General features: G+C 47.0%; 1 protein-coding gene across 1 annotated transcript in view; it reads right to left on the bottom strand.

Annotated features, from left to right (window-relative positions):
- NFE2L3 (NFE2 like bZIP transcription factor 3) overlaps positions 1-26,970 on the bottom strand; it is a 37,547-nt gene extending 10,577 nt beyond the window's left edge. The window contains exons 1-2 of the mRNA XM_044272983.1: positions 26,127-26,970; positions 64-219 (exon numbers count right to left, since the gene is read on the bottom strand). Of these exons, the coding sequence (XP_044128918.1) occupies positions 64-219; positions 26,127-26,630 (660 nt within the window). The 5' untranslated portion in view covers positions 26,631-26,970. The remainder of the gene's footprint in view (positions 1-63; positions 220-26,126) is intronic.
- Between the last annotated feature and the right edge of the window lie 666 nt (positions 26,971-27,636).

Below are 27,636 nucleotides of genomic sequence, written 5' to 3'. Positions count from 1 at the left end.
GTTTTATGACCAAACTGACACAATCTGAATACAGCACATCCACTAGAAAATACTTGGTCGTACCTCTGCTCTTATGTCGCTGCTGTCACTTGCGGCTGTATTGCTGGGGTCACCTTCTTCACTGCGTTGAGTTACCTCCTCCTCCAGCTCGGCCTTCCCATTGTCGTTGTGAAGGTAGCTGTAGGAGTCTTCACTATATCCCAGTTTATCTTCTTGTTTCTGAAATATGAAGAAGAATTTACAATGGCCGTGCTTAGATCTTTGTAAGAGAATTACTATAATAATATTAGAATTACTGTATTTTTCGCTTTATAAGACGCACGTGTCTTATAAAGCGAACGTGCCCAGAAATATGGCTGTCACATTGCAGGCCGATATCTAGAGACGCACCTCCAGTGTTAAAATATGTATTACATATGACTATAACCTCTCCTCATCTATAGGAAGACACCCATGTACTGCAGTGTATGGGTGCACTCTTTTGGATGAGGGGGGTTATAGTCACATTTAATATGAACATTGTCGAGGAGCTGTACGATTGCTGGCCTAAGCGTTTGCATTAAATGTGACTATAACCTCCCTCATTCATAGGAATACACCCATGTGCAGCAGTGCATGGGTGAATTCCTATGGATGAGGGGTGTTATAGTCACATTTAATATAAACACTGTCCAGGGATTGTACCATAATTGACCTGTGTATATTAAATGTGACCATAAGCCCCCTCATCTATAGGAACACACCCATGTAGGTGGGTGTAATACTTAGGTGAATTACGGTACACTGGACAGTGTTTATATTACCTGACTATAACCCCCCCTCATCCACAGGTATGCAACCATGTACTGCACATGTTTTAGCCCACCTTTTGGTTGAAAATATTTTTGGGGCTATTTTCCTCCTCTAAAACCTGGGGTGCATCTTATAAAGCGAAAAATATGGTATATTCAAGTTTGCAAGGACCATTTTGATGACAAGTACTTACTGTATCCTTATATTATTTTTTTTAATCAAAAATGAAAATTAAGGAGAACAGTTTGTACCGGGCAGCTCATCGACCTGCATGTTAAGAATTGGGGTTACGAGTGCACATCTTGCTGGCTATCCAATAGCGGAGGTGATAACTATTAAACTATTTAAAGGGGTTGTGTTATTGCTAGGATATGCCATCAATGATGGTACCTGGGACCCACAGGTATCTAAAATGGACCATGCAAAGTACAGGAGAGGAGACCGGACCGTACAAGCGCAGGCGTTCTCCGTTAATTTCTATGGGAGTGCTGAAAATAATTGAGCAGCATGCTCAAGAAGTCCCATACAAATGAATGGGAAGCGCACCGTACAAGAGTTGCCACCGTTCCATTCACTTCTATGGGGATAATGCAAATAGCTGAGCCAGGAGAAATGAACGGAGGGTGGCCGTGGATGCTCCAGTCTAAAGATAGGTGCTTGAGATGGCACAACTCCTTTAATTCCCTACGTTCTAGAGGTACAGCATGCAAAACAAGGAGAGGCTTCCCTAGATCCCAGCAATGAGAACATGCTGATGGTTAAATGCTAGGACAGGAGGGATGTCCTTGTACTGACTACAGTTCATGGGAATACCAGCTCCCCTGCCCCCGTACAAGGTACCACTACCCCCAAGCCAGACGGCATCCTGGACTACAATAGCAACATGAAGCCTTGCAGTGCCATGCGGAACACAAAGGTGTGGTACAAAAATCTGGCCATGCACATTGGCACCACACAGCTTACATATTCACTTTCCACCAGTCACGACACATTCCTTTCTGGAAAACACCTGTGGGGTAAGAATGCTCACTACACCCCTTGAAAAATTCTTTGAGGGGTGTAGTTTCCAAAATGGGGTCACTTTTTTTTAAAGAGCATGCAGCGTTTTTTTGTCCGGCCGAAAGCCGTCATTTATGGCAGAAAGCCGTCATTTATGGGGATCTGGCGGTGGACTGGAGAATCCGGCTAAGCCTGCTGGATCTGCTTGAAGGAGTTGTGAACAAGGCTTAAAGATGGTAGCCATGTTGTGAGCCAAGTTACTTGATGCAATTGCGCCAGAAAACTGATAACACTGCGCTGATAAATGTGTCCTATTATACTGTCATACAACAACAGCATTCATATAGATTCAAGTCTACATTTGTGTTGACTCATTCATTTACTGTGTAGCTGGAAACTTCCCACCCACAGATACAGATCGCCAGGCCCCAGCCACCGTGCAGTCTACAGCGCATCAATATTCATCAACATCCTCCACTTTCAAGTAGATTGAAGTTCTGTTCTCCCGAGACCAAATGCGAGTAGACCAGAGCGGTGGGAAGACGCGTATTGAATGCTACACAAAATCTTTACAAAAACCACACAAAAAGAGCAAAGTGTATAAAACATAACTTCCAATTAAACAACTCTATCCACATACAATACTTCTAGAACCAGACAAGACATCAAATATGAATTAGCTAAATATTTGCTGCAGGAAATATTCTACGTTTATAAGAAAAAAAAATGGTAGGACGACTAGAAAATGCTCTTTCCTGTTTTTTCGCTGTTGGACGATCTTCGGAGAGCTGTCTACGATATTACATACTGCACGAGATATGGGGATGTCTTTGTGGAAAGGAGATGTAGTATGAAGCTGTCTCTACTGGGTTCAATGTCTCTGCCTGACGGTGTACGTCCCAGAAGTGCTCGATACTGACAAGGTGGGGTCTCGTTGGTCTCGTGTTAGTAAGGTAACTCATCAACTACGATCAGTTGAAAATAACACAAAGGTACCTTTTGATGTATTTAGTGTGGAGCTACCACGCTCAGGAGACAGAGCAAGCACACGGCCGATAGACGAAGGCTTTGGGGGCAAACATGCCATTTGATTTACACCTCTGTTCATTTCAGGGGGTACGGGGCTCCCATTCTCATGATCTGTGGGTGTCCAAGCGGTAGGACCCCCACCAATCTAATAGTTGTCCCTATCCTGTGGATACGGAATAAAAATATAACCAGAATACCCCTTTAACTATTATCTGTCAAACACGTTGTGAAACCACAAGCAGAATATAGACTGGGAGGTGGCACTGGGGGCGGTCAGTCTGAGTAGTCAAATCTTCAACAGATGGGATCCCTTCCCCCGGCGGCTTATAGGCTTTAACATTTGTTCTCTCGTTCACCTGTTTTCAAATACTATACTGCAGCTATCTGTCCTCCTGCCAAGCACAACCTACCCATTCCCTAAACTACAGTCCATGGGGATTTTTTTACTAATGTTTATTTGTCTTACATTTAGACCTTTTTCTACACCCATAACAGGCATAGAAAATGGTAAAAGGAGATGGGCCCGCCAGCCCGTCCCGTTAGGCTACTTTCACACTCGCGTTTTGTGCAAATCCGTCTGCATCCAGGATCCGTTTGTATTATCTGTAACATAGCCAAGACGGATCCGTCTTGACCACCACTGAAAGTCAACGGAGGACGGATCCCTTTTCTATTGTGCCAGATTGTGTCATAGAAAACGGATCCGTCCCCATTGACTTACACTGTGTTTCAGGACGGATCCGTTTAGCTCCGTTTTATCAGACTGACACCAAAACGCTGCAAGCAGCATTTTGGTGTCCGTCTCTAAAGCGGAATGGAGACTGATGCATTCTGAGCGGATCCTTTTCCATTCAGAATGCATTAGAATACAAACTGATCCGTTTTTGACCGCTTGTGAGAGCCCTGAATGGATCTCAGAAACGGAAAGCCAAAACGCCATTGTGAAAGTAGCCTTTAATCTGTTTGTTCCAGTGTCTGCCCTGCGTGACCTTGGACAAATCTTTCGTCTCCTGGTTTCCTACCATCCGAAAATCACATTGAGCCTGCATTGTTCCTTCAGTCATTATTGGGTTTCAGGTATTATCCCATCACAGACGACCCCTTTAATATGACAGCCATCCTGGTCACTACATGGGACATGTGAGGATACAGCCATGTGTGCAAATTTTTGACTCCAAAACTAGGAGTGGATTAAGATTAAGTTGCATCTGTCCTGAATATTTTCTCTCCTTTCATGATCCACTCCTGATTTTGGCTGCACGAGTGGCCGTACCCCAATATCACATGCAGCCTTACAAATGAATGGCTGCCCATAGAACATCAGAGCTGCTGCTTGATGGCCCTCTGTCCTGGCTCATATGCAGGGGACCCAAGCAGAGACCCCCTTTAACGACTAGGTGCCCTAATAGAGTAGATGGAAAAGGTATGTTGAGCAGAAACAACCCGCACAGTTTCACATAATACTGCCCCAATTCAATGATGGGTAAATTCCCAAACAGAACTAAGAATCTAATTTCAGGAAATATAAGATCTGAAGATGTGCGCTGTCCGGGTCCTGTTACATGAGCCAATAAAGAGCGCTGACCGAGGATATACATGTTGATCAACAGGGGACGAATGATCGTTATTGCGATCGTTCAGTTTGCATATTGTCGACAGCACTTTCCTGTTCCACAGGGTCATGATTTTAGGTGCTGTGTGAAAGATACGATTACCGCTCCTGATCTTCGGTCCATGTTAAAGAGGCCTAAAGGCACTATTAGACTGCACTATTTTCCCCAATAATCGGGAACAATCGTCCTTACAAATGCTTGTTCCCGATAAGTGGCCTGAAAAATCGATCAGATGATGAATGAGAAAACGCTCATTGATCAGCTGATAATTCATCAGGATAACAGATGCCTGATTATCCATCTGCCCCTCACTCTGCCCAATGATCACGCAGTGTAATTGCAACCTTAAAGGGGTTTCCCATCTGAGACAATATCGCTAGGATATGGCCCCATTGTCTGATAGGTGCCGGTCCCACTTCCTGGGACCAGTACCTACTCTATGAACGGAGCCCTGAAAGTTGTGGAGGGTGCACTGCACATGTGCAGCCGCCCTCCATTCATTTCTATGGGGCCATCGAAAAAAGCTGAGCGCTGGCTTGGCTATTTCCGTCGGCCTTTTAGAAATGAATGGGAGCTGTGGCTGCGCAAGCGTGGTGCGATCCCATTCACTACTATTGAGAGAGCGCTTGGTGGTGGCTGGACCCGGGTAAAACCGTTCTCGGTGTAGGTGCGGGTCCCAGAGGTGGGGAGACATATCCTAGCGATATGGCCTTATTGTCTTAGATGGGAAAACCCCTTTAAGGTCCAATGACACCGCACGATTTCAGGCCAATTATCAGGAACGAGCTAATCGGCCTATGAAGGAGCAAACGCTTGTTGATTGGCATCTTTCATCAGTATGAAAGATCCCCGATTATTGGCAGTAATCGGGGATGTGCAGCTGATAATGAATAGAACGGAATGAGGCAGGAATGACTGCGGTACCAATCATTCCTCCCACAGTCAAAAGCCTCATGCACAAGGCCGTTGTCTTGGTGGCTCGGATGCGGACACATTCACTTCAATGGGGCCACAAAAGATGCGGACAGCACTCTGTGTGCTGTCCACATCCGTTGTTCCGTTCCGTGGCCTCGCAAAAACAAAGATAACATGTCCTATTCTTGTCTACTTTGCGGACAAGAATAGGCATTTCTACAATGGGCCGCCCCGTTCCACAAATTGCGGAAGGCACACGGGTGGCTTCCGTTTTTTTGCGGATTGAACAGTCGTGTACATGAGGCCAAAGTTTGCACTAGCCGACGTTCATTCATTGGCACCCGCACTGCCTGAAGATCGGGCAGTGTAATACCAGCCTACACACAAAATGCTACAAGAGATCACAAGACCATAAGATCATAAAGCTCTCTGCTTCGGTATTACAGGTAACTGAATCCTTCAGAGGAGGGTGGAAATCTGCAAAGCACAAGCCCCATGATTAGCACGCAGCAGATGTTAAGTTGCCTTCTAAACGTATTGTTCTCAAGTATTCTGCAGCAGCTGCTCCTCTGTCAGCGAGACATCTGCCCCTCCAGCCATGTGCAAGAACGCTTGTTAATAGATTCTACAAAGAAGAGCCTATGTAAAGAAGAAAAAGGAAGGGCACGCCCATTCAAACAGGGGGTCAGGTTACTTCTCAGTTACCCCCACAAAGCAGATGTAGGTGATGCCTGTAGGAATACTACTGATACTTGCTTTAGGCCTCATGCACACGACCGTTGTGTGTTTTGCAGTCCGCAAAACATGGATGGCGTCCGTGTGCGTTCCGCAATTTGCGGATCGGCACAGACAGCCATTGATATAACTGCCTATTCTTGTCCGCAAAACGGACAAGAATAGGACAGGTTATATTTTTTTTTGCGGGGCAACGAAACGGAGCAACAGATGCGGACAGCACTCTGTGTGCTGTCCGCATCTTTTGCGGCCCCATTGAAGTAAATGGGTCCGCATCAGAGCCGCAGATGCGGACCAAAACAACGGCCGTGTGCATGAGGCCTTATCCTGGGAGCAGTTTGCAATATTTTTTAATCTGCTCATCCTGCGGAACAATTTTATTCACTTTCCTATTTGTGTTGAGCCTATAGAGCCGCTCCTAGGTCATAAACGGAACGCCAGAGTAATCACATGACATGCAGAATTCTGTCTGTGGTCTGCACTCTGCAGACATATTCAGACAGATGATTCGCATGGCCGTTCTGCAAAAAGATAGAACATGTCCTATACTAGGCCACAAAATGTGGAACATAGATCCACTGAAGTCAACGGGTCTGCAGAAAATGTGGATGCAATATGGATAGTATCCGTATCTTTCGGATGCGCAAAATACATACAGTCCTGTGCATTGCTAAGGTTGAAATCAGCAGTGAAGACCCCTGGCGAAAGCCAACGTGGCACAGATTTAAAGACCAATTACACTTTTTTCAATTTTCGATATGTCATAGGGACATATCAGAAGTGTTGATCAGCGGGGGTCACAGCTCTGAGACCCCCCACCGATCATTAGAACGTGGGGTCAGAAGCGCTTAGCCGAGCGCAACTTCTCCTCGCTGCTGAGCACGAGACTGTAGATTCAGTAGACCAGGCATCCTCAAACTGCGGCCCTCCAGCTGTTGTAAAACTACAACTCCCACAATTCCCTGCTGTAGGCTGGTACCTGTAGGCTGTTCGGGCATGCTGGGAGTTGTAGTTTTACAACAGCTGGAGGGCCGCAGTTTGAGGATGCCTGCAGTAGATAGTCTATGAGCTCGTCCACAGTCTCGTGCTCTGTGGAGCGCTTCTGACTCCTTGTTCTGGCGATCAGTGGGTGGTCTCAGAGCTGTGACCCCCGCCGATCAACACTTCTAATATGTCATATCAAAAATTGAAAAAAAAAGTGATAGTTACTCTTTAAAATCCACACCACATATCGATTTCCCCACGGATTCTGCACATATTTATTTTATCCAGTGTTTGGAGGAGATTTGTAAATTTTATCCAAATTGTTGCTACTGTTGCGCCTTTTCCACCGACAATTTCGTGACTGAAAATCCTCAGCGTATACACCCCGTGTAGGTGCTATGAGAACTGAAAAAAGATCCGCAAAATACGGATACCTTCTGTGTGCATTCTGCATTTTTCCCACTCCCATTCATAGAAAGGACTATGCTTATCCGCAATATTGACAAGAATAGGACACACAGAGTCACAAAAAATACGGATGCGTGCACGGCCCCATAGAAATGAATAGACCAGCCTGCTATCCGCAAAAAAGGCAGATAGTACACAGATGGAAAATATGGTTGTGTGCATGAGGTCGATGCACTGAGAACCTGGCATTAGTTCGGCGCATGGATGCCATGTGTGAGTAGAGGAAAGAAGATGGCGAGATCTATATTGTTGTTCCCCCTGCTTTACTGGTTTTACTGGTTATATTTCAACATGTTCATGCAAAACTGGGGCATAAGGTCTACTCCACTGTGAGCACACTGATCCCACTATAGTGAATAGGGATTTGGCTATGCTATGAACTCTGGCAGTGTGAGTTCGCAGCGCAGATGTGAACCCGGACGGTTCATGTCAGAAGCGGAGTCCTGGCAGGTGGCAGATTAAGGTGGCTAGGAGCCCAAAAATATTGTGCGCCTGACAATTTAAATCTATATATTCATCTAATATACGCAGCAAAAACCGGTTCTGAAATGTGTCCAAATCTCAGAGGGGAGGTACATAAAACCAAAGCAGCCCTTAGATGACTGCAGGAGATGGGTAATTACGGACATAATAGATATGTCTGCATTCAGTAATTACAAGCTCCTTACTAGAAATGACATATCTGGGAGCTAATAATCATCATGGGAATGGTTATAATGATAAAGAAGAACCCTGGCTCTTTCTACGAGAGGCCGTGTCACCTCGGACGAGCCCTATTAACTACAGGCACGAACAGTACCCCTGAGGCTGTCTATACTACTCCGGTTCTCCCACTGTGCCGTACACAGAGGACTCCTGAGGGCACGAGAGGAGTCCACTCTATGCATTACTAGGTCAGTAAGAATGACCATCCAGAGCTCACGGTCAGGTGAGCTATTCATGCATTACTGTAGTTAATAGGGCTCGTCCGAGGTGACAGACACTGTCCCTCTAAAGAGAATTGTCACCAGAAATTTTTATTTTTTCCCCATGCCCCTAGCTATATTTAAAGGGGTTGTCTCACTTCAAAAAATAACTATCTACATGATAAATGCTAATACAAAGCACTTACTAATGTATTGTTATCCATATGGTCTCCTTTGCTGGCTGGATTCATTTTCCCATCACATTATACACTGCTCGTTTCCATGGTTACGACCACCCTGCAATCCAGCAGTGGTGGTCGCTTGAACACTATAGGAAAAGTGCCGGCCTATGTGTGCTCCCACAGTCCCAGCCACCAGAGAGGCCGATGCTTTTTCCTATAGTGTACAAGCACGACCACCATTGATGGATTGCAGGTCGGACATAACCATAACTATAGTGTTCAAGCGACCACCGCTGCTGGATTGCAAGGTGGTCGTAACCATGGAAACTAGCAGTGTATAGTGTGATGGGAAAATGAATCCAGCCAGCCAAGGAGGCAATATGGATAACAATACACTAGTAAGTGCCTTGTATTAACTTTATCTACAAGATAAATGCTATTTGCTGAAGTGACACTACCCCGTTAAGAAAAAAAATTCTAACTTTTTTTTAGTATTTCTTTTGGACGGTTTTCACAAATCTGCCCCAAATGTTTCAAGTTCTCATGATTTTCAATATATCTGCTTCCTGCCAGTGAATGAGAGCGTTATATGCAGTGGCTGAAAAGCGGCACATACCAAATATTGAGAATTGTCTACAATCGTATCCAGTCTAGACAATCATCTGTGTGATACAGACATCACCAAAATCCATTCTAGATCAATGTAATGTGTGTCTGCCCGGAATTCATAGTAGTAGACAACGGCCTAGACTGGATACAAGTCTCAGCTGTGAGAAGTTTGAAAACAAGAATGTTAACATTCACTGACAGCAAACAGAGATTTGAAAATCCTGAAGAAATGAAATACAAAGTCGGAGATTTATCAAAACTGGTGTAAAGGAAAAGTGTCTTAGTTGCCCATAGCAACCAATCAGATTCCACATTTAATTTTTTAGACCTCCTTTGGAAAATGGCGGGTGGAATCTGATTGGTTGCTATGGGCAACTAAGACACTTTTCCTTTACACCAGTTTTGATAAATCTCCCTCATTGAATACCAGAAACTTGCATACTTTTCTGTTTTAGGAGGATAAAACTGGAAGACTACTTTAAAAAGGAGCACCTTTAGGTTGAGCCTTTCTTCGGCTCCCTTGTCAATAGGACAAGTCTGACACCATTGGATGCTGGCGCACCGTCTAAGGACATGCCACTTTAACGCTAATAGCCTGTTGTCAGTTTATTCATACAGTTCCAGGAGGAATCATAGAGGAACAGCACAACCCATAAGTTCTACGAAAAGATGTTCCAGGATATTTTGTAGAACCAGACACGCCCGGAGCGGTGACAGGTCCTCTTTGAAACGGACTCCCTTGAAAATGTAATTTCATGGAAACAGCGTATGTTCTGTGCCATACACTCTCCGCAGATGTCATTCGATGACCTACTTGCCAAGCTAAGTACCAGTCCATGATCTCATTAGACCTGCATATTAAATCATCAACACACATCAATATTCATCATTGGGACTAAGGAGACAATAAAAGGTTCAAGGCAAAAGCAGGTCACTGCAGATAGCACCAAGCTGTACGTCTTATGTCAGCCGTTACCAAACCGTGTGCGTACTGAAGGCGCAAGACAGACCTCGCTGCGTTAAAGGGCATCTGTCAGGAGATTTGTACCTATGAAACTGTCTGGTCCCATGTTCATACGTGCCTGCATTGCAGAGAAAAATGATGTTTTACTATATGCAAATTAGCTTCTAGGAGCAATGGGGGCGTTACCGTTACACCTAGAGGCTCAGCTCTCTCTGCACCCTCTGCATTTTGACAGGGCCAAGGGGGGTGACGTTTTCACTGCCTGGTCCTGTCAATTAAATTGCAGAGGGTGTGGCAGTTGCAGCAGGAGCTTAGTCTCTAGGTGTAACGGTAGCGCCCCCCGCTGCTCGTGGAGGCTCCTAGAGGTCACAGCGAGACGGTTTCGCAGTACAGGGTTTGCCACAATTACAGGAACCACACAAAAAAAAAGAGCACCATAGCCGGTGGGGTGCAATGTGTAAACCTGGTCTAACCTGTCAGTAATCATCCGTTAGGCATCATGCACACGCTCGTTGACGTGTTGCGGTCCACAAAATGTCAATCTGAAAAATACGCATACTGGCCCTGTGCATCCTAAACTTTCCTAGGTCCCTACTGGACATGCGCTATAATACGTATTTGGTCCGCATCCCAGAAGGTCCAGTGCGGAACAGGACAACTGAACCACTACGGAGTGCTTTCGTGGGGTTTCTCTCTGTGCCTCCGCACCGCAAAAATAAATATAGAACATGCTCTATTTTTTTGCTGTGCGGACAGATCACGGATCCGTCTGGGGAATCCGCACTGATGTTGCCCTATGCAAATTGTGGTCCCCAATGCACGGAACAGCCGACCAACGGCTGCGTGCATGAGTCCTAAAGGGGTTGTCTCGGATTTTAAGAAACAGCATGAAATGGTACAAAATATAAAAAATAAACCATTACTCACACACCTTTCCAGCGCTACTGCTTTGGGGGTCCTGCAGTGATGATGTCACTGGCCACTGAAGCGGCAGTGCTGGAGAAGTTGGGGGAGTTATTTTAGTTTTCTACACCATTTCCTGCTCTTGGGTGGCTTTCCTAAAATCCCTGACAACTCGCCAGCCTGCACAATGTGTCATAACTTTCACTTCTGAAGCAACAACAGGAAAGGTAAAATAAAAACTCCCTAGAAATGACAATATTTAGGCTCAGCGCCGGGCGTATGGTGACACTGCTCCAAGCAGATCTGAAGGATCCGGGCAATGTGATTCCAGCATGTCATAACCTCAGGGTTCCAGAAAGATCAACTCTAATCTACACAAAGATTGTACTATCCTTTGTTTTACAAAAACAGAAGGCTCTATATGAATGGGCCTGAGCTGCAATACCAAACACGGCCACTATACAATGTATGGCACTGTGCTTGGTAAGCTGTGAGGAGGCAGCAAGAGCCCCGCCACCTCTTCAAACAGCTGATCGGCAGGGTGCTGGGAGTCAGACGCCCAACGATCTGATATTGATTACCCGACCTGAGGATAGGTCGTCAATATCAAAATCCCCGACAACCCCTTTAACATTTCCTTGTAGGAAAGAAAACCTCAAAAAAATAATAATAATAATAATAATAATTGCAAAAATTGCAAAATAGAATGAAGTGGCCAACAAGTTTTTTAAATATATTTAATGGGTGCAGAAAGAGCACAGATACAATTATCATAAGGGTGCATTCACACGACCGTATAAATGGATCCGCATGCATTCTGCAATTTTAAGGAACGGGTGCGGACCCATTCATTTCAACAGGCGGACACCTGAACGCTGTAAAATGTTAAAGTCTGGACGGATCCATTCAGGCTACTTTCATACTTAGAAATTTTTTTACAATATAATGCAGACGGATCCGTTCTGAACGCTAGTGTGAAAGTAGCCTAAGGCGAGTTAAATTATTATTATTATTATTATTATTTTAACCCCTCCAGTGCTATTGCACTATGCATTCTGTATTCAGAATGCTATTATTTTCCCTTATAACCATGTTATAAGGGAAAATAATACAATCTACAGAATAACGATCCCAAGCCTGAACTTCTGTGAAGAAGTTCGGGTTTGGGTACCAAACATGCGATTTCTTACGCGAGTGCAAATGCATTACAATGTTTTGCACTCGCGCGGAAAAATCGTGCGTGTTCCCGCAACGCACCCGCACATTTTCCCGCAACGCCCGTGTGAAAGAGGCCTAAATCTTCTCAGAAGGTTTTCCACCAAATTTTGGACTGTCAGTGGAATTTGTGGCCATTCAGCCAAAAGAGCATTTGTTAGGTCAGGCTTTAATGTTTCATGGGAAGATCTTGCTCCAAATTGTTCACACAAACGTATGCTGCCCGTTTCCGTATTGCGAACCGCATTTGCGGATCTGCAATACACGGGCACCGTTCTGTGGCCATTCCGCATTTCAATAGGTCCGCAAATCTGGAGATGCGGAACGGAAGAATGGAACGGAACACTAAGGAATGCTTTCTGGGGTTCCGTTCCGTGCTTCTGCACCGCAAAAAGATAGAACTTGCTCTATCTTTTTGCGGAACGGAAGGATTGCGGACCCATTCAAGTGAATGGGTCTGCGATCCCCATGCACCTGCCCCACGGACGGTGCCCGTGCATTGCGGACTGCAATTTGCGGTCCACAGCACGGGCACGGCCTTCACGCGTTTGTGTGAACGAGACCCAAGTCAACTGGGTCCACCAGGTGCCACTGTTGTGACTTCTGCAATAAATGGGAGTCTTAAAGGGGTTGTCTCACTTCAGCAAATAGCACATTCCCAAATCAGATCCCCATTCTTCATCAGACCTCAGATCAGACCTCCCAACTTCCATTAGTCTCAGACCAGACCCAACCAGCCTCAGATCTGAACCCCATCAGACTTTGATCGGACTCCCAGCCCTAATCAGCCTCAACTGGGTCCACCACTGTTGTGACTTCTGCAATAAATGGGAGGCTTAAAAGGGGTTGTCTGACTTCAGCAAATAGCATTTATCATGTAAAGAAAGTTAATACGAGGCACTTACTAATATATTGTGATTCTCCATATTGCTTTCTTTGCTGGCTGGATACATTTTTTCTATCACATTATATACTGCTCGTGTCCATGGTTACGACCACCCTGCAGTCCATCAGCGGTTGTCGTGCTTCTACACTATAGGGAAAAGCACCAGCCTATGTGCGCTCCCACTGTCCCGGCCATCAGACAGCCTGGCGCTTTTTCCCATAGTGTGCAAGCACGACCACCACTGCTGGATTGCAGGGTGGTCGTGACCATGGAAATGAGCAGTGTATAATGTGATGGAAAAATGATTCCAGCCAGCAAAGGAGGCAATATGGACAATCACAATACATTAGTAAGTGCCTTGTATTCACTTTTTCTACATGATAAATGCCAGTGAATCAACCCCTTTAACTCAGATGTAAATAGAGCCATAGTGCTCTCTCAGTTCTTAGAATTATAAAAAAACTAAAAAAACTACAGAGCCCTTTTAAAGGGATTGTGCAAGAATGGGTCCTTCACAGGACCTGCCAAGGTGGGGGTGGGGGCAGGTCCTGTAAAGGAAAGATGATGTAACTGCTTCCTGGCGCTGCTCCCCACTCCTCCTCCTCCAGGCCTGCGATGCTCCCTTGCTGAAAACATCCGGTTGGACATTGTCGCAGGCAGTCAATAGCCGCGTCGGAGACAAGATCCCCTTGTGTTATGTGACCATTTGTCATGATGTAAGGGGAGCGGGTCACTGCTGTGGCCAGTGATTGGCTGCAGCAATGTCAAACCGGATGTTGACAACGATTGAGCCCAGCAGAGCAGCGCAGGCTTGGCGGAGGAGGAGCGGGAAGTAATCTTCCCTTTATAGGTTTGCCAAAACCTCCCCCATTCTTACACAATCCCTTTAAAGTTCCTGAATACAAGATGGCTGCCACATCTCTACTATAAAGTACTCAGTACATATAAAACAAATCAATATCACACACATTACAGTAGGTTCCCATTCGCAGAGGCAGCCCTGATACAAATGCCTCGTATACAGTACGTACAGGAGGGCTTGCTATACTACTGATTACACCGTGGATGTGCGATCCATGCTTTTCTCTTTTTGTTGGAAATTTTCTATGTATGTTATGTGAGATTTTTTTTCCTAAGGCAAAACATGACTGTTCATTTTCTTCCAGGAAATCAGTCTTTGTGGCGTAACGTCTGAATGACTGAAATAGAAACTAAAAAGTAAAAAATGCTAATTATTTGTCCAAGATCCTAAGAAGCTCAAAAGGTTAATACAACGCCATGGGAAAGATCTGCAAAAAGTGTCATTTTCCCTTAGTCACAAATGGTGCAGGATTTATTAGACTATCGAGGCACAAATGTATTACAATTTGATGCAGATTCTACAAAACATCCTCAAATATGACATAAATGCAACAAAAATAATAATTTAAACAAATTAAGCTCAGATATTTTATGCTTTGTGTGTGATAAATGAACAAAAAGACCAAAACATCTGTGCTGCCGATTACTTTTTTGGGGACAGTATGGGTACATTCACACAGGCCTGAATTGCAACAGAAAATATTCGCTGCAGATCTGACGCCGATTTTGAGGCAGATTTTGCTGGAGATTTGTCACGGATTTCGCTCAAGGTATTACACGGGGTGAAATCTACTGTAAAAATGTACAACATAGGCTGGGTAGGTTCACATCTGCGTTGTGAACTCCGACACTGTAATCCGGTCACGCAACATTTTTGGTTCAGCCAAATCTCAGCATATATGCTGGAAAGTGTCCGGAATTAGCACCGGATACCATTACAGTGAATGGGGATCTAGCAGTGCACAGTGGTATCCGGCTATGTCAGATACGGTGAACTCCAGCAGTCTGTTCCTCCGCTAAAACAGACTGCCGGCGTTCACAGCGCAGATGTGAACTCAGACATAACGTATTTTTTGGACTATAAGACGCACCTAGGATTTGGAGGAGGAAAATAAGAAAAAAAAATGTTTTTACGCAAACCCCCAAATCAGACCCCCTTTCTTCATCAGCCTCAGATCGGACCCCCCCTGCCCCATCGTAAACCTATTCAGACCCTATCAGCCTCTGATCAGACTCACCAGCCCCCCCATCAGACCTCAGATCCAGGAGTCACTGCTCCATTGCTTCTTCCAATGTACTGTGACCTGACGGCACAAGAGGGTCAGGTCACAGTGTACACCTACGTACACTACATCCTGGCGCTGTGCGCGGTCCGGAGACACAGCAGAACCCCGAAGAAGATCAGAGAAGGTAAGTACAGCCAGTGGTCATTAGCATTCAGACTATAAGATGCCCTGCCACTTTCCCCACATTTTGGGAAATTCGCAGTGTGTGCGTGGGATACGTAAACTCTTTTCCACTTTGCTGCTACTCTAAATTCAAACTTTCCACGCGCGATTCCACCACGTATCCATCCCATGTGGACATACCCTATTGGTGTATATCCGGTATATTAGGTAGTGCAGTAGGTGTTCTTGCGGTATCGTCAGTGCAGCCTACAGCATCTTCAATATGGTCTCTATGCTACTGAATAATATAGATCTTCATCAGGAGAAGAATCATCCCCCTGTACACAATCAATAGCCTAGCTTTCTGCACCTATTTAAAAAGGCACGTTCACGCGTCAGTAATTTGAAGCCAATGGGGGAGATTTACGAATTTATGACGAGGCCCAAGTCTCACCATGAATTACCGGTAGGTCTTTGTAAATGACCCCCACCGACTACACAGCCTTTATGTAGCCTGATCCTGCAGTCATGTATTCCAGGGAGAGCACGCTTCACTGCTAACTTCCACTCTGCCCTGAAGTGGCAGCACCACAAACTGGTATGTCAGAGAAGGTAGGTCTTGAAAATAAAAGTTGTAATACAAAAATCAAGCAACAAGAACGTATTTTCTTTCTGTGTCCGTTTTTTTGTTTTTTTTTAGACCATATGCAAAACCATGCACTTCAATGGGTTTGCAAAAAAAAAAAAAAAAAAAAAAAAAAACTGAAGTTACGCCGTGTGCATTCAGTTTCCATATGGCAAAAAAATAAAACATGTCCTATTATTGTCGGCGTTACAGACAGGAATAGTACTGCTCTATTACGGACCAGCTGTTCCGTTCCACAAAATACGGAATGCACACGAACGTCATCCGTATTTTTTGTGGACCACAAAATACATACGGTCGCGCGCATGAGCCCTTAGACAGAAATAAAACCTCATGTCACACAGCAGACCCCTTACAAAATCCTACATAGTTTCATGCAGTTACAATGGGGGGCCCTTTTACACGGCAGTCTTCATCTATGCCCTGCTGGCATAACATGCTCCACAATTATTAACCTTATAACTGTTGCACATCTGTACAGATCCGCGTGTGAACTGAAATCTAGGCCAGCAAAAGAGCTGGTGTAGATTTAAATGGGTTATCCAACCTCTATAATGAACCCCCCCCCCCCATGCCCGGGCCCCTCATATAACTCCCCCCCCCCCCTTCCACAGCATCCGAGTGGCTCCTGATGCCAGCACGGCTGCCGCTGCATCTCCCCGTTGACCGCATCAAAACATCCGGCGACGGGGGACAGCCTCTAGCGTCACCCGGGATGCTTTGGGAGGCTCGTCCCGGTCACGGCCTCCTATTGGCGGCTCCCCTTTATGGGGAAATGCAGGGGATGAGAAGCGACAGGGGTGCCGGATAAGTATAACCGATATGAGGGGCCCAGGCATTAGGGGGGGGGGGGGGGTCGATGTAGGGGATAACCCCTTTAAGGTATTATCTATGCCAGTTTTACTTTAGAGATTATAATAAATATGCCAGGCCAGCCATGCCCCACATCGCCCACTTTTTATAAAACCCTCGAAACGTTGCACTTTTTAGTGCACGCCTGGCGAATGTCAAAATGTGCAGTGTATTGATGCCAGAAAATGATAAATGTCCACCTTCATGTCTGTTTTAAAATGTACAAAATGATCTATGTATACACTGCTTGTTTTTTTTTTCCCTGGAAATGTCAGAACAAACATTTCAAAATTTTCACGAGCCACTTGTTTGGCCAATAGCCATCTCTGCTGACTCCCCCATACACACTTAGCCAAGCATGCATGTGTCCTGAACAGGAAAACGCTCGAAAAATCACTGCCAGACTCCTGGCAATAGCTCATCTCCCTGTGAACAAAATGATTGGGCATGTTGAAATCCAACTGCCCGACCCTCATCTCTGACGCCTGACACCAGGGGAGAGTTGGGAGGCCCCCATGCACATTAGATGGTCAGCCAGCCCTGCTGAAATCAGTGGATATTTATCTGAGGCCTGTTTCACATTTGCGTTAAAACAGATTCAGCAGGCTGTCCCGGCCAGGAAAAGCCTGCCGGATCCGAGAATACCAGGCGCTACCATGGTTCTGTCCAGCTGTATTTCCTATAATGGGGACCGGTGGAGATTCAGCTGCTACCCGGCAAACATGCGCGCAGCGGTATTTGTCTGGCTGCCCCTCATCATATTTGCTGGATTGCGGCCGGATCTCCACTGCTCCCCATTATGGTGAATGGGGCCGGACAGAACCTCGGCAGTGCACGGCATTCACGGATCCGGAACAGCCTGCCGGATCTGTTTTCTGGCTTGAGGAGTATGGCTAGGTTACAGATCTGCCCCACTTTCACTATTAAATTCACCAACTAAAAGAGAAACCAGATGACCTTGTGTGGAAGTTCCCCGCCGCTTCTTACAGTAAATACTTCCTTGTAGACTTCATGTCTTGGAATTTCAAAACATTTATGGAAGTTATAAAACTATAGGGACAAGGAACATTACCAGAAAATAAGGATTCTACAGCCTCTTTTCAGAGAACTCTAGGAGAAATGTATCAAAACTGGTGTAAAGTAGAACTGGCTTAGTTGCCCATAGCAACCAATCAGATTCCACCTTTCATTTTCCAAAGGAGCTCTGGAAAATGAAAGGTGGAAACTGATTGGTTGCTATAGGCAACTAAGCCAGTTCTACTTTATACCAGTTTTCATAAATCTCCCCCTCTGTTGTGCTTTCTACATTTAAATTCCTGCTCTTTCTTGTCTTTGGAGTCCAGGAGGCAGTCCTACCAGTGATTGACAGCCTCCCCTCTAGGACTGTGTATACAGAGATCACTGTCACTCAGAGGACCGCCTCCTTGAGTCCAAAGCCCTGAATAACCAGTAATGAAATACAACTTAGGGCTCATTCACACGTATAGTCGCCGTGCTGGGGACCTCAAATCACAGTCCACAATGCACGGGCCCTGGCCACGTGAAATCCGTATTGTGGTGCGACCCACTGACTTGAATGGGTCTGTGATTTGCAAGATACAGCAAAACATAGGACGTCTTATCTTTTGCAGTGCGGAGTGAAGGACCCGAAAGCCGACAGAGGCGCTTCTGATCCGTGCCTCCGCACCGCTGTATCTTGTGGAGTCAACGGGTCCGCAACGCAATACACACAGCTGGTGCCTGTGCATTGCGGACTGCAATACGGGCAAAGACGCCTTACATTCGTGTGAATGTTAAGCTGAGATCGCACCAGTTACTTGGCAAGTTATTGTGAGCCAAAACCAGGTGTGGGTCAAAAACACAGAACTGGAGAAGATCTTTCCAATATACCCGTTCTCTGAGCAGGCTCCGCTCCTGGTTTTGGCTTGCAATAACTGATGTAAATCACTGATCAAATAACTGAAGTGTGAACTCAGCCTTAGGGCTCATGCACACAAACGTATTTTTTTCCGCATCTGATCCGCAATCCCGATTGGTGGGTTGGATGTGGACCCATTCACTTCAATGGGGCCACAAAAGCTACTGCCAGCACACCCGTGTGCTGTGTGCATCCGTAGGTGCGATCCCTGGCACCGCCAAAAAAATATAGAACATGTCCTATTCTTGTCCGTTTTATGGACAAGGATAGGACAGCTCTATAGAGTGCAGGATCTTCCATTCCGTAAAATGTGGAATACAAATGGCTGGTATCCGTATTTTGCAAACCGCAAAAACGGCAATGGCTGTGTGCACAAGCCCTTATACCGAATCTTTTCCCATAAACCTATAGATCACTCTGCTCAGCTCCTCCTGCTCTATAACAGGCTGCCTGTACCTTCCACTGCATTTTCATGGAGACAGATTCCCTTTAAGTTGAACAAAAATATATATATTTTTATTTTAGGGTCAATTCTCCCAGCCCTAATCATTCCCATCTAGACAGTTATTGGAACTGCTTAGAAGTAGTCGGGTTCACATCACCGCTTAGTTTTCCGTTCTTCTGATCCATCAGAAGAACAGAAAACATTATTTTAAAAAGCAAAAAAGAAAACGACCCCCCCCCCCCCCCAAAAAAAAAAGTATCCTTAGGGTCCATTCACACTCCGTTTTTTGCAGAACAGATCTGGACCCATTCATTTTCAATGGGTCCTGAAAAAAAAAAAATCTGACATTGTGCTGTCCAATTTTTTTCAGGACCCATTGAAAATGAATGGGTCCAGATCTGTTCCGCAAAAAAACGGAACAGATCAGGAAAGAAACGGACGCGTGAATGGACCCTTAAAAGGGCTTTTCTGAGAGATTTATTTTAATGATGATCTATGCTCTAGATAGGTGATCAGTATCCGACACATGGGACCCCCGCAGATCAGCTGTTTAAGAAAGCATTGGTGCTCACAGCAATGCTGCGGCCTTCTCTTAGGTCACCAAGGTCAGGTCATCGTGCTCAGCTCCATTCACTTCTACGCCTTGGCCATGTGACCATGAACGTGCCGTCACTGGCCTACACAAAGGTCCACGATCCCTCCGTTCCGCAAAAAGACAGAGCATGTTCTATCTTTTTGCGGTGCGGAGGCACGGAACGGAACCCCAGAAAGCACTCCGTAGTGCTCCGTTCCGCATCTCCAGATTTGCGAACCCATTGAAATGAATGGGTCCGCATCCGTAATGACAATGGAACGGTGCCCGTGTATTGCGGATCCGCAAATACGGGAATGGGACACCAAGAGTCGTGTGAACGAGCCCTTATGGAGCTATTTTTCTACAGAAGCATTACCTCTGGAGCACACCGCGGACCTATAGTGCGGTCTGAGCTGCGGCAGATGGCACTGCTATGTGCATGACTCCTAAGCTATTCAGGAAATCGTGCACAGCACCTGCAGGGAATTCAGATTGTCAGCACCTGCACTTCCAGCGCATCCACAGTGAAGTCTGTGAATGGAGAGGGAATCTTATAATGTCACAACCACACTCCCCTCACCAGGGTCAGACTGGCCATAGAAATTACAGGGAAATTTCCCAGTAGGCCAATGCCCAGGGGGCCAACTAAACCCCCCGCTGGCTGGTTCCATAGCAATCTGATGCTCTCAGCATCACATCATGCTAGGAGCATCAGGACTTACGCATCTGGTTGGTGGCGGAAAGTGCCCTGCTGCATTTAACTATATCACCGTCCTCAGGACGGTGATATAGTTGAATACTGCAACAGGGGTGGCATTTGGTTCTGCTCGGGTGGTATTTTGTGCTGCACTACAAGTATTGTTAGCATCTGTTGTCCCTGCCCATGTTGGCCCTGCCTCCTGAAAATTTGGACCTGCCTACAAGATGGGGCAATATTTAGTTGCACTGAATCCAGACCCATTCACTTCAATGGCGCTGTGCACATGAGCGGTGATTTACACACATCACTTGTGCGTTGCGTGAAAAATCGCAGCATGCTCTATACTGTGCGTTTTTCACGCAACGCAGGCCCCATAGAAGTGAATGGGGCTGCGTGAAAATCGGAGTGCTTCCTGCATCTTTTGCGGCCCCATTGAAGTAAATGGGTCCGCATCCGAGCCGCAAAAACTGCGGCTCGGATGCGGACCAAAACAACGGTCGTGTGCATGAGGCCTTAGTCTGTCAACGATTTCCAAAAGATCTGTAATTACCTTATAATAACAGCTTTCATTAATGTCTCCTGCCCCTTTCCATTGGTCCCTTAAAAGACCGTTACTACGGCTTGTCTGTCTCCGGCTAAGGCTCTATTCATGTCTGCAATTGTGGTCCGCATCTGTTCCGCAATTGTGCGGACCCATTCATTCTCTATGGGGACAGAATGGATGCGGACAGCTCACGGACTGTATGTCTCGGAGGGCATATGGTCGTGTGCATGAGCCCTACTGCTGCTGCAGCAGTAACATTTGCTAAAAAAAAAAAAAATTATGAAAACATGACAGTTACACTTTAAGGGCGCGCAACTGGATGTTCCTGTGGCAACCCTGTACTGTTTCCCATATCCTTCCCTCTGATAAAAGAAAGTAACAGAGGTAACAGGTAATAAATAGGGACTTGCTGATTAGTTACCTGACATATAGTTCAAAGTGGCTGCTGATCTGTTGCGATACTCCCTGGTTAATGAATGCTGATGTCTGCCACACACGTTGGGGGACATGGGAAATTCTGACCATTTCAGCAGACCACCAAAAATGTCATCTGTCAGGTTGGATTTTTTGAGGCCATTGTTTGCTGGAACTACAATGTGAAGATGGGCCAAAAGTGGCAGATCGTATGGCAATTTTCATAACCTATCTCCCTGATGTTTATGAAGAATCTGACATACAACTGATCGTCTACTCTTGTGTTTACGGCCGGCTTTAGGTCTTCACGCTTGTGTAAGGACAGAGATGTATATCAGGAGAACGTTTGCCTTAGATCTGTCATCTATCCCTCAATCAAACTGTGATGTTGTCACCTCCAAGAGGAGTCGAGTTTTCAATATATGAAGACATAAGGGGAAAGTTATCAAACTGGTGTAAAGTAGAACTGGCTTAGTTGCCCATAGCAACCAATCAGATTCCACCTTTAATTTTCCAAAGGAGCTGTGAAAAAAGAAAAGTCTGATTGGTTGCTATGGTCAACTAAGCCAGTTCTATTTTACACCAGTTCGATAAATCTCCCCCATAATTTCTATATTAACATGTGGCGTCCATTTGGGACCATCGCTCCATCAATATCATGAGGTGCCCATTTGTACCTCATTCGTTTATGCTTACTCCCTACTGCATCACTACAGTCCTCTAGGACCCCATATGCAGGAGGCCCAGCAGCTGGGGCTTATCCCTACCTCCGTCACCAGGGTTAGGCCTGCACACTTGGACAACCTCAGGACACTGGGTTCCTGTGGAGCTTTTTCCCTTCCCTTAACCGTATCCGTTTTGCAGTCCACAAAACACGGATAATGGCAGTGTGCGTTACGCATTTTGCGGATCAGCACGTCCCACCCTTTGTTAGAAATGCCTATTCTTGTCCGCAAAATGCAGGGCCGCGGAACGGACATACAGATGCGGACAGCGCGCGTACTGTCCGTATCTTTTGCGGCACCACTGAAATGGATTGGTGTGGATCAGATGCGGACCGAAAATATGGTCACGTGAATGCCCCCTTATTCTTTCTCCTATGATATACTTTCCATACACTGTTGTTCTGCCATAATATTCATGAACTCCTAAAGGGCATCTGTCAGCAGATTTGTCCCTATGACTCTGGCAGCTGGCTGACCCGTTACATGTGCACTTGGCAGCTGAAGGCATCCGTGTTGGTCCCATGTTCATATGTGCCCACATTGCTGAGAAAAGTGATTTTTTTTTTACTATGTGCTAATAAGCCTCTAGGAGCAATGGGGGCATAACCTTTTTGCGATTTTTTAAACGCCCGTGCGACAATGTTTTGTTACACGGGTGTTTTTGCATTGTCCTTGCCGTTTGGTAGTAGTGGGGGCCAGGGTCGCGCTATCGGCCTCCAGGACATAGGTGACCTGGAGGTCCATAATAGAGCACCCATAGAATATGGGACCATACTGTGCCTTTGATGAAAAAAGGAATCTAGCATGCTCTGTTGTGAGGTATCCTGCCCTGTGTGGCGGCACCATAGGCACGGTCTACATTGCAATACTGAACTACAGAGACTCGGTGTCACCATACAAGCTCCATATGGGGGACACCAGATGAGCCCCCTGAAGTTTACAGTTTATGAGAGAAGTGTGTAGTAAAAACAAAAATATCCATAGAATGGGCCCTAAGAATGTCCACTTTAGAGCCCCCCCACGAAGTATGGGGAAGACTGGACACACCTGCACCTGCTTATGGACGTAGGTAAGTGGACATGGTATTCAGCATCTTTAAATTCCGGCTTGGCTGGCTGTAGAGGAGAATTTACAGGACCCACAGGGACCTGGGTAAAGACAAGATGGGCACCCAGAAGGCATAGGTCACATGAGGGGGTCATGTGACGCTGAGACAAGTGATGGGTAAAGGGGGTGGCCCATCTCATAGACTGATGGCATATCACCACCTCTGGGACCTGTTCCTACATCCAGAACGGGGCACCCAAAGTGAAGGACAGTGCACCGTGCATGCATGCATTCACTGTTATGGGAGTTCTGAAAATAGCTGAATGAGTATGCTCATATATTTTCAGAAGTCCCATAGGGTTAATGGAGAGCGCACCACGCATGCGAGACAGCCTCTGAAACCGCCAGAAATAACCGAGCGATTTACGGAACTCCCATAGAGGTAAATGGAGGGTGGTTGTGCTTGTGTGGTGCGCTCTTCTTCACTTCAGGGGCCCGATCTGCTCTGGAGATAGGAGTGGTCCCATTGGTGGGACCCGCACCTATCTGAAATTGATGGCATATCCTAGCGATATTCCACCAATGTCTGAGATGGGAATACCCTTTAAGAATAGTGTTTAGGAAAGTACCATGTATTCGAGGGTGGTGGAAGTTTTTTATGGGCACATTGTACGTGGACTGCGTTTTACAGTACTGGCAGAGTAGATGAGATTTTAAGAAATCTCATTAAAACGAGGAAAAAAAATCCTCAGCATTAGGGTCCATTCACACGTCCGCAATTTCGTTCCGCACCTCCGGGTCCGCAATTCCGACCCCGAAAAAAATAGAACATGTCCTATTCTTGTCCGCAATTGCGGACATGAATAGGCATTTTCTATTAAGTGTCGGCGATGTGCAGTACGCAAAATGCGGAACGCACATCGCTGATGTCCGTGTCTTGCAGATCCACAAAACACACACGGTCGTGTGAATGGACCCCAAAGTGACCTGTGGTTCGGACTTTAAATAAGATTTTGCTACAGAAATGCACTGTGTGACCGTACCCTAAGGGCTGGGCTACATGGAGACATGTGTCGCGCAACATTTTTTTTAATGATAGTCAATGGTGTTGCACTGCAACAGGCTGATACTGCAACAGTCGCAAAGAATCCATACAAGTTGGATTTTTGTGCGACTGTTGCGTCACAGTAAGTCGCAATGTGACACCGTTGTCTATCATTAAAAAAAATATTGCACGTCTCCGTGTAGCCCGGGCCTAAGAGGTGCTCTGTGGGGTCTCCTGTCTCTATTAGGGCTCATGCACACGGCCGTTGCCCTGCCGTAGCCGTATTGCAGCCCGCATACCGCAGATTCGCAATATACGGGGAACCGGCTGTGTGCACCCCGCATCACGGAAGCGGACCCATTCACTTGAATTGGTCTGGAAGTCCGGAGATGCGATGCGGAAGCACGGATCGGAACCCCACTGAAGAATTATGGTGTGCTTCCGTGGTATTTCTGGCATTGACTCCGCACCGCAAAAAAGTAGTGCATGCACTACTTTTTTGAGGGGCGGACCGTCGGATGCAGGTCGCAGACCCCATTCAAGTGACTGGATCCGCGATCCGCATGCGGCTGCCCCACGGTCGTGCCAGTGCATTGCGGACCGCAGCACGGGCCCGGCAAGCACACGGCCGTGTGCATGAGCCCTTAGGGTTAGGTTTAGGCCCCATAAACACGATCATAGCAGTATTCCAGTCCGCAAATTGCGGATCTGCAAAATACAGATGAGGTCCATATGCCATCTGCATTTTATTTGCAGACCCATCGAATTCAATGGCTCCGAGGTCCACATTTTGTGGACATAGTCTATCTTTTTGCAGAATGGCCATACAGAGGCAGAACGCACAGGGATCATCAGTGCGGATACGACACAGACTGATTTTTATTGCACAGATCTGTGATTTACAGTTCGCGAAATGTATATGGTTGTGTACGTTGGCCCAGGGTGTGCACATGGGTTCTGAGGATCATTTGGGGACAGGGACACACATTCCAGTAACAACACTAGGAACACCCTAAGCTGTTGTAAAACTACAACTCCCACCATGCCCTGCTGTAGGCTGCTAGCAGAAGGCAGTCTGGGCATGCTGGGAGTTGTAGTTTTGCGACAGCTGGAGAGCCGCAGGTTGGCCATCCCTGCCCTAGAGCATCTTCAAGAAGTGCACCTGTCTCCTATCAGACATTGACACAGACGTGTCGGGCCTCGGCCATCTCCAAGGTGCACCGAGACACCCCTTTATTCTGCCCCAGGACGCGAAACCTGTTGTGAAACAGAAAGCTATCAGCAGAAATCTTTACTGTATTGCCAACCATTTCTTAAGCTTACCCTAAAGTTACATAAGCGAGGCAACACCTTGAAAAACCGAACCTTCAACTTCACCTGAAGATCTACACCCAAAGGGGCAGGAGGTGCCAACACACTGTAACCAACCCCAGCCCTGTACACCAACAGCCTCATTACTGGATCAACAGCCTGAATACAAAGGGAAGATGTCGGATGAGGGGGGTTGTGTTCCTTCCAGATATTACAATGAGGATCTGGGCAGGGCGTGGTGCCTCCATATTTCTTCTGTGGCTACATGTGAGGAGCCTGAGAGGATACAATGGGGCCCCTCGTCCTGACCTCCTTCACCTGCTGGGGACACATGACATGACCTTGATCACACCACGCGTTAATTTGCATCAAGAGAAGGGAAAAAAAACGTCACATGAACATCGCACCGACAACTGTGGTGGCACCAGGCGGATGTCACCTGTTATCCCATAGTTACCTCTTTGGTATAGTCTCCGGGGCTGGAGGTGGCACTGGTGCCAATGTGTGGCTGTGAGGGGGCGGCATGGCTGGGCTGCTGGCTGCTGCTCGGGCCTGGGGTGTCCTCCTCCCCGGCACTCAGCAGGGCACTGGCCGGCCCGGTCTCCGCAGCATCCTCCGCGGGCACCGTGTGCACCAGCCAGGCGCTGAGCTCCGTCCTGGGCACCCGCGTGTCCCCCAGCGCCCTCACTTCGTCCAGCAGCCTCCGGGCAGTGAAGAAGGAGTCCAGGTCCGGGCTCTTGGGGTGCAGGCTGGAGCCCCCCCAAGTGTCCCTCAGGCTGTGGAAGGGGATCTGGGAGTAGGCAGAGCTGGTCCCCAGGATGATCTCCCTGATGGGCGGCAGGTAGGAGTCCAGATCCACCCTCACCCCGGCCAGGCTCAGCAGGATGGCGAACTGCAGCAGACCTTCTGTCATATACTTCTTCAGATCCTTCATTGTATCCCTGCCGGGCCGAGGGGACATGGAAACTTCCCGGGACCGCTCAGTCTGCTGCCAGGGGCCGTGCGGGCATAACCGGGGAGCGGCCGCAGCTTCCACTGTCCTGGGCAGAAGACAAAGAGCTCGCCGGCTCCTCCACCGCCAGACACAAAGGCATCAGAGCACGGGGCCGCTGTCAGCGCCGGGCATAGCCGCACTTCCCACAGGCAGGCCGGCGGGGCGGAGGGCGGAGCGGGGGAGGGGCCGGGGAGGAGGAGGATGGGGAGGAAGGTGTGAGCAGAGCCGGGGACTGTCACATGTCACAGGGGACCCCGCTCCACTACTCCCATCATACACAGCAGTGCCTGCCCCTACTACTCCCATCATGCCCGGAACTGCCTGCCCTCACTACTCCCATCATACACAGCCGTGCCTGCCCTTACTACTCCCATCATACCCAGCACTACCTGCCCTTACTACTCCCATCATGAACAGCAGTGCCTGCCCTCACTACTCCCATGATACCCGTAACTACCTGCTCTACTACTACTATCATACCCGGTGGTACCTGCTCTTACTACTCCTATCATACCCGGCACTACATGCTGTCACTACTCCCATCATACCCGGCAGTACCTGACCTCATTACTGTCATCATACCCAGCAGTACCTAACCGCACTCTCCAATCATACCCGGCGCTACCTGCCCTCACTACTCCCATCATACCCAGCACTACCTGCCCTCACTACTCCTATTATACCCAGCATTACCTGTCCTCACTACTCCCATCATACCTGGCGCTACCTGCCCTCACTACTCCCATCATACACAGCACTACCTGCCCTCACTACTCCCATCATACCCGCACTACCTGCCCTCACTACTCCCATCATACCCGGCGCTACCTGCCTTCACTAGTCCCATCATACACAGCAGTGCCTGCTCTTACTACTCTCATCATACCCAGCACTACCTGCCCTCACTACTCCCATAATACCCAGTAGGGATGAGCGAACCCGAACTGTATAGTTCGGGTTCGTACCGAATTTT

The sequence above is a fragment of the Bufo gargarizans genome, unplaced genomic scaffold, assembly GCF_014858855.1.
Source record: "Bufo gargarizans isolate SCDJY-AF-19 unplaced genomic scaffold, ASM1485885v1 fragScaff_scaffold_320_pilon:::fragment_4:::debris, whole genome shotgun sequence".
In the NCBI taxonomy this organism is placed as follows: domain Eukaryota; kingdom Metazoa; phylum Chordata; class Amphibia; order Anura; family Bufonidae; genus Bufo; species Bufo gargarizans.
Note: the sequence above shows the minus strand (reverse complement) of the source record. Positions and strands in the feature narration are given on the sequence as shown.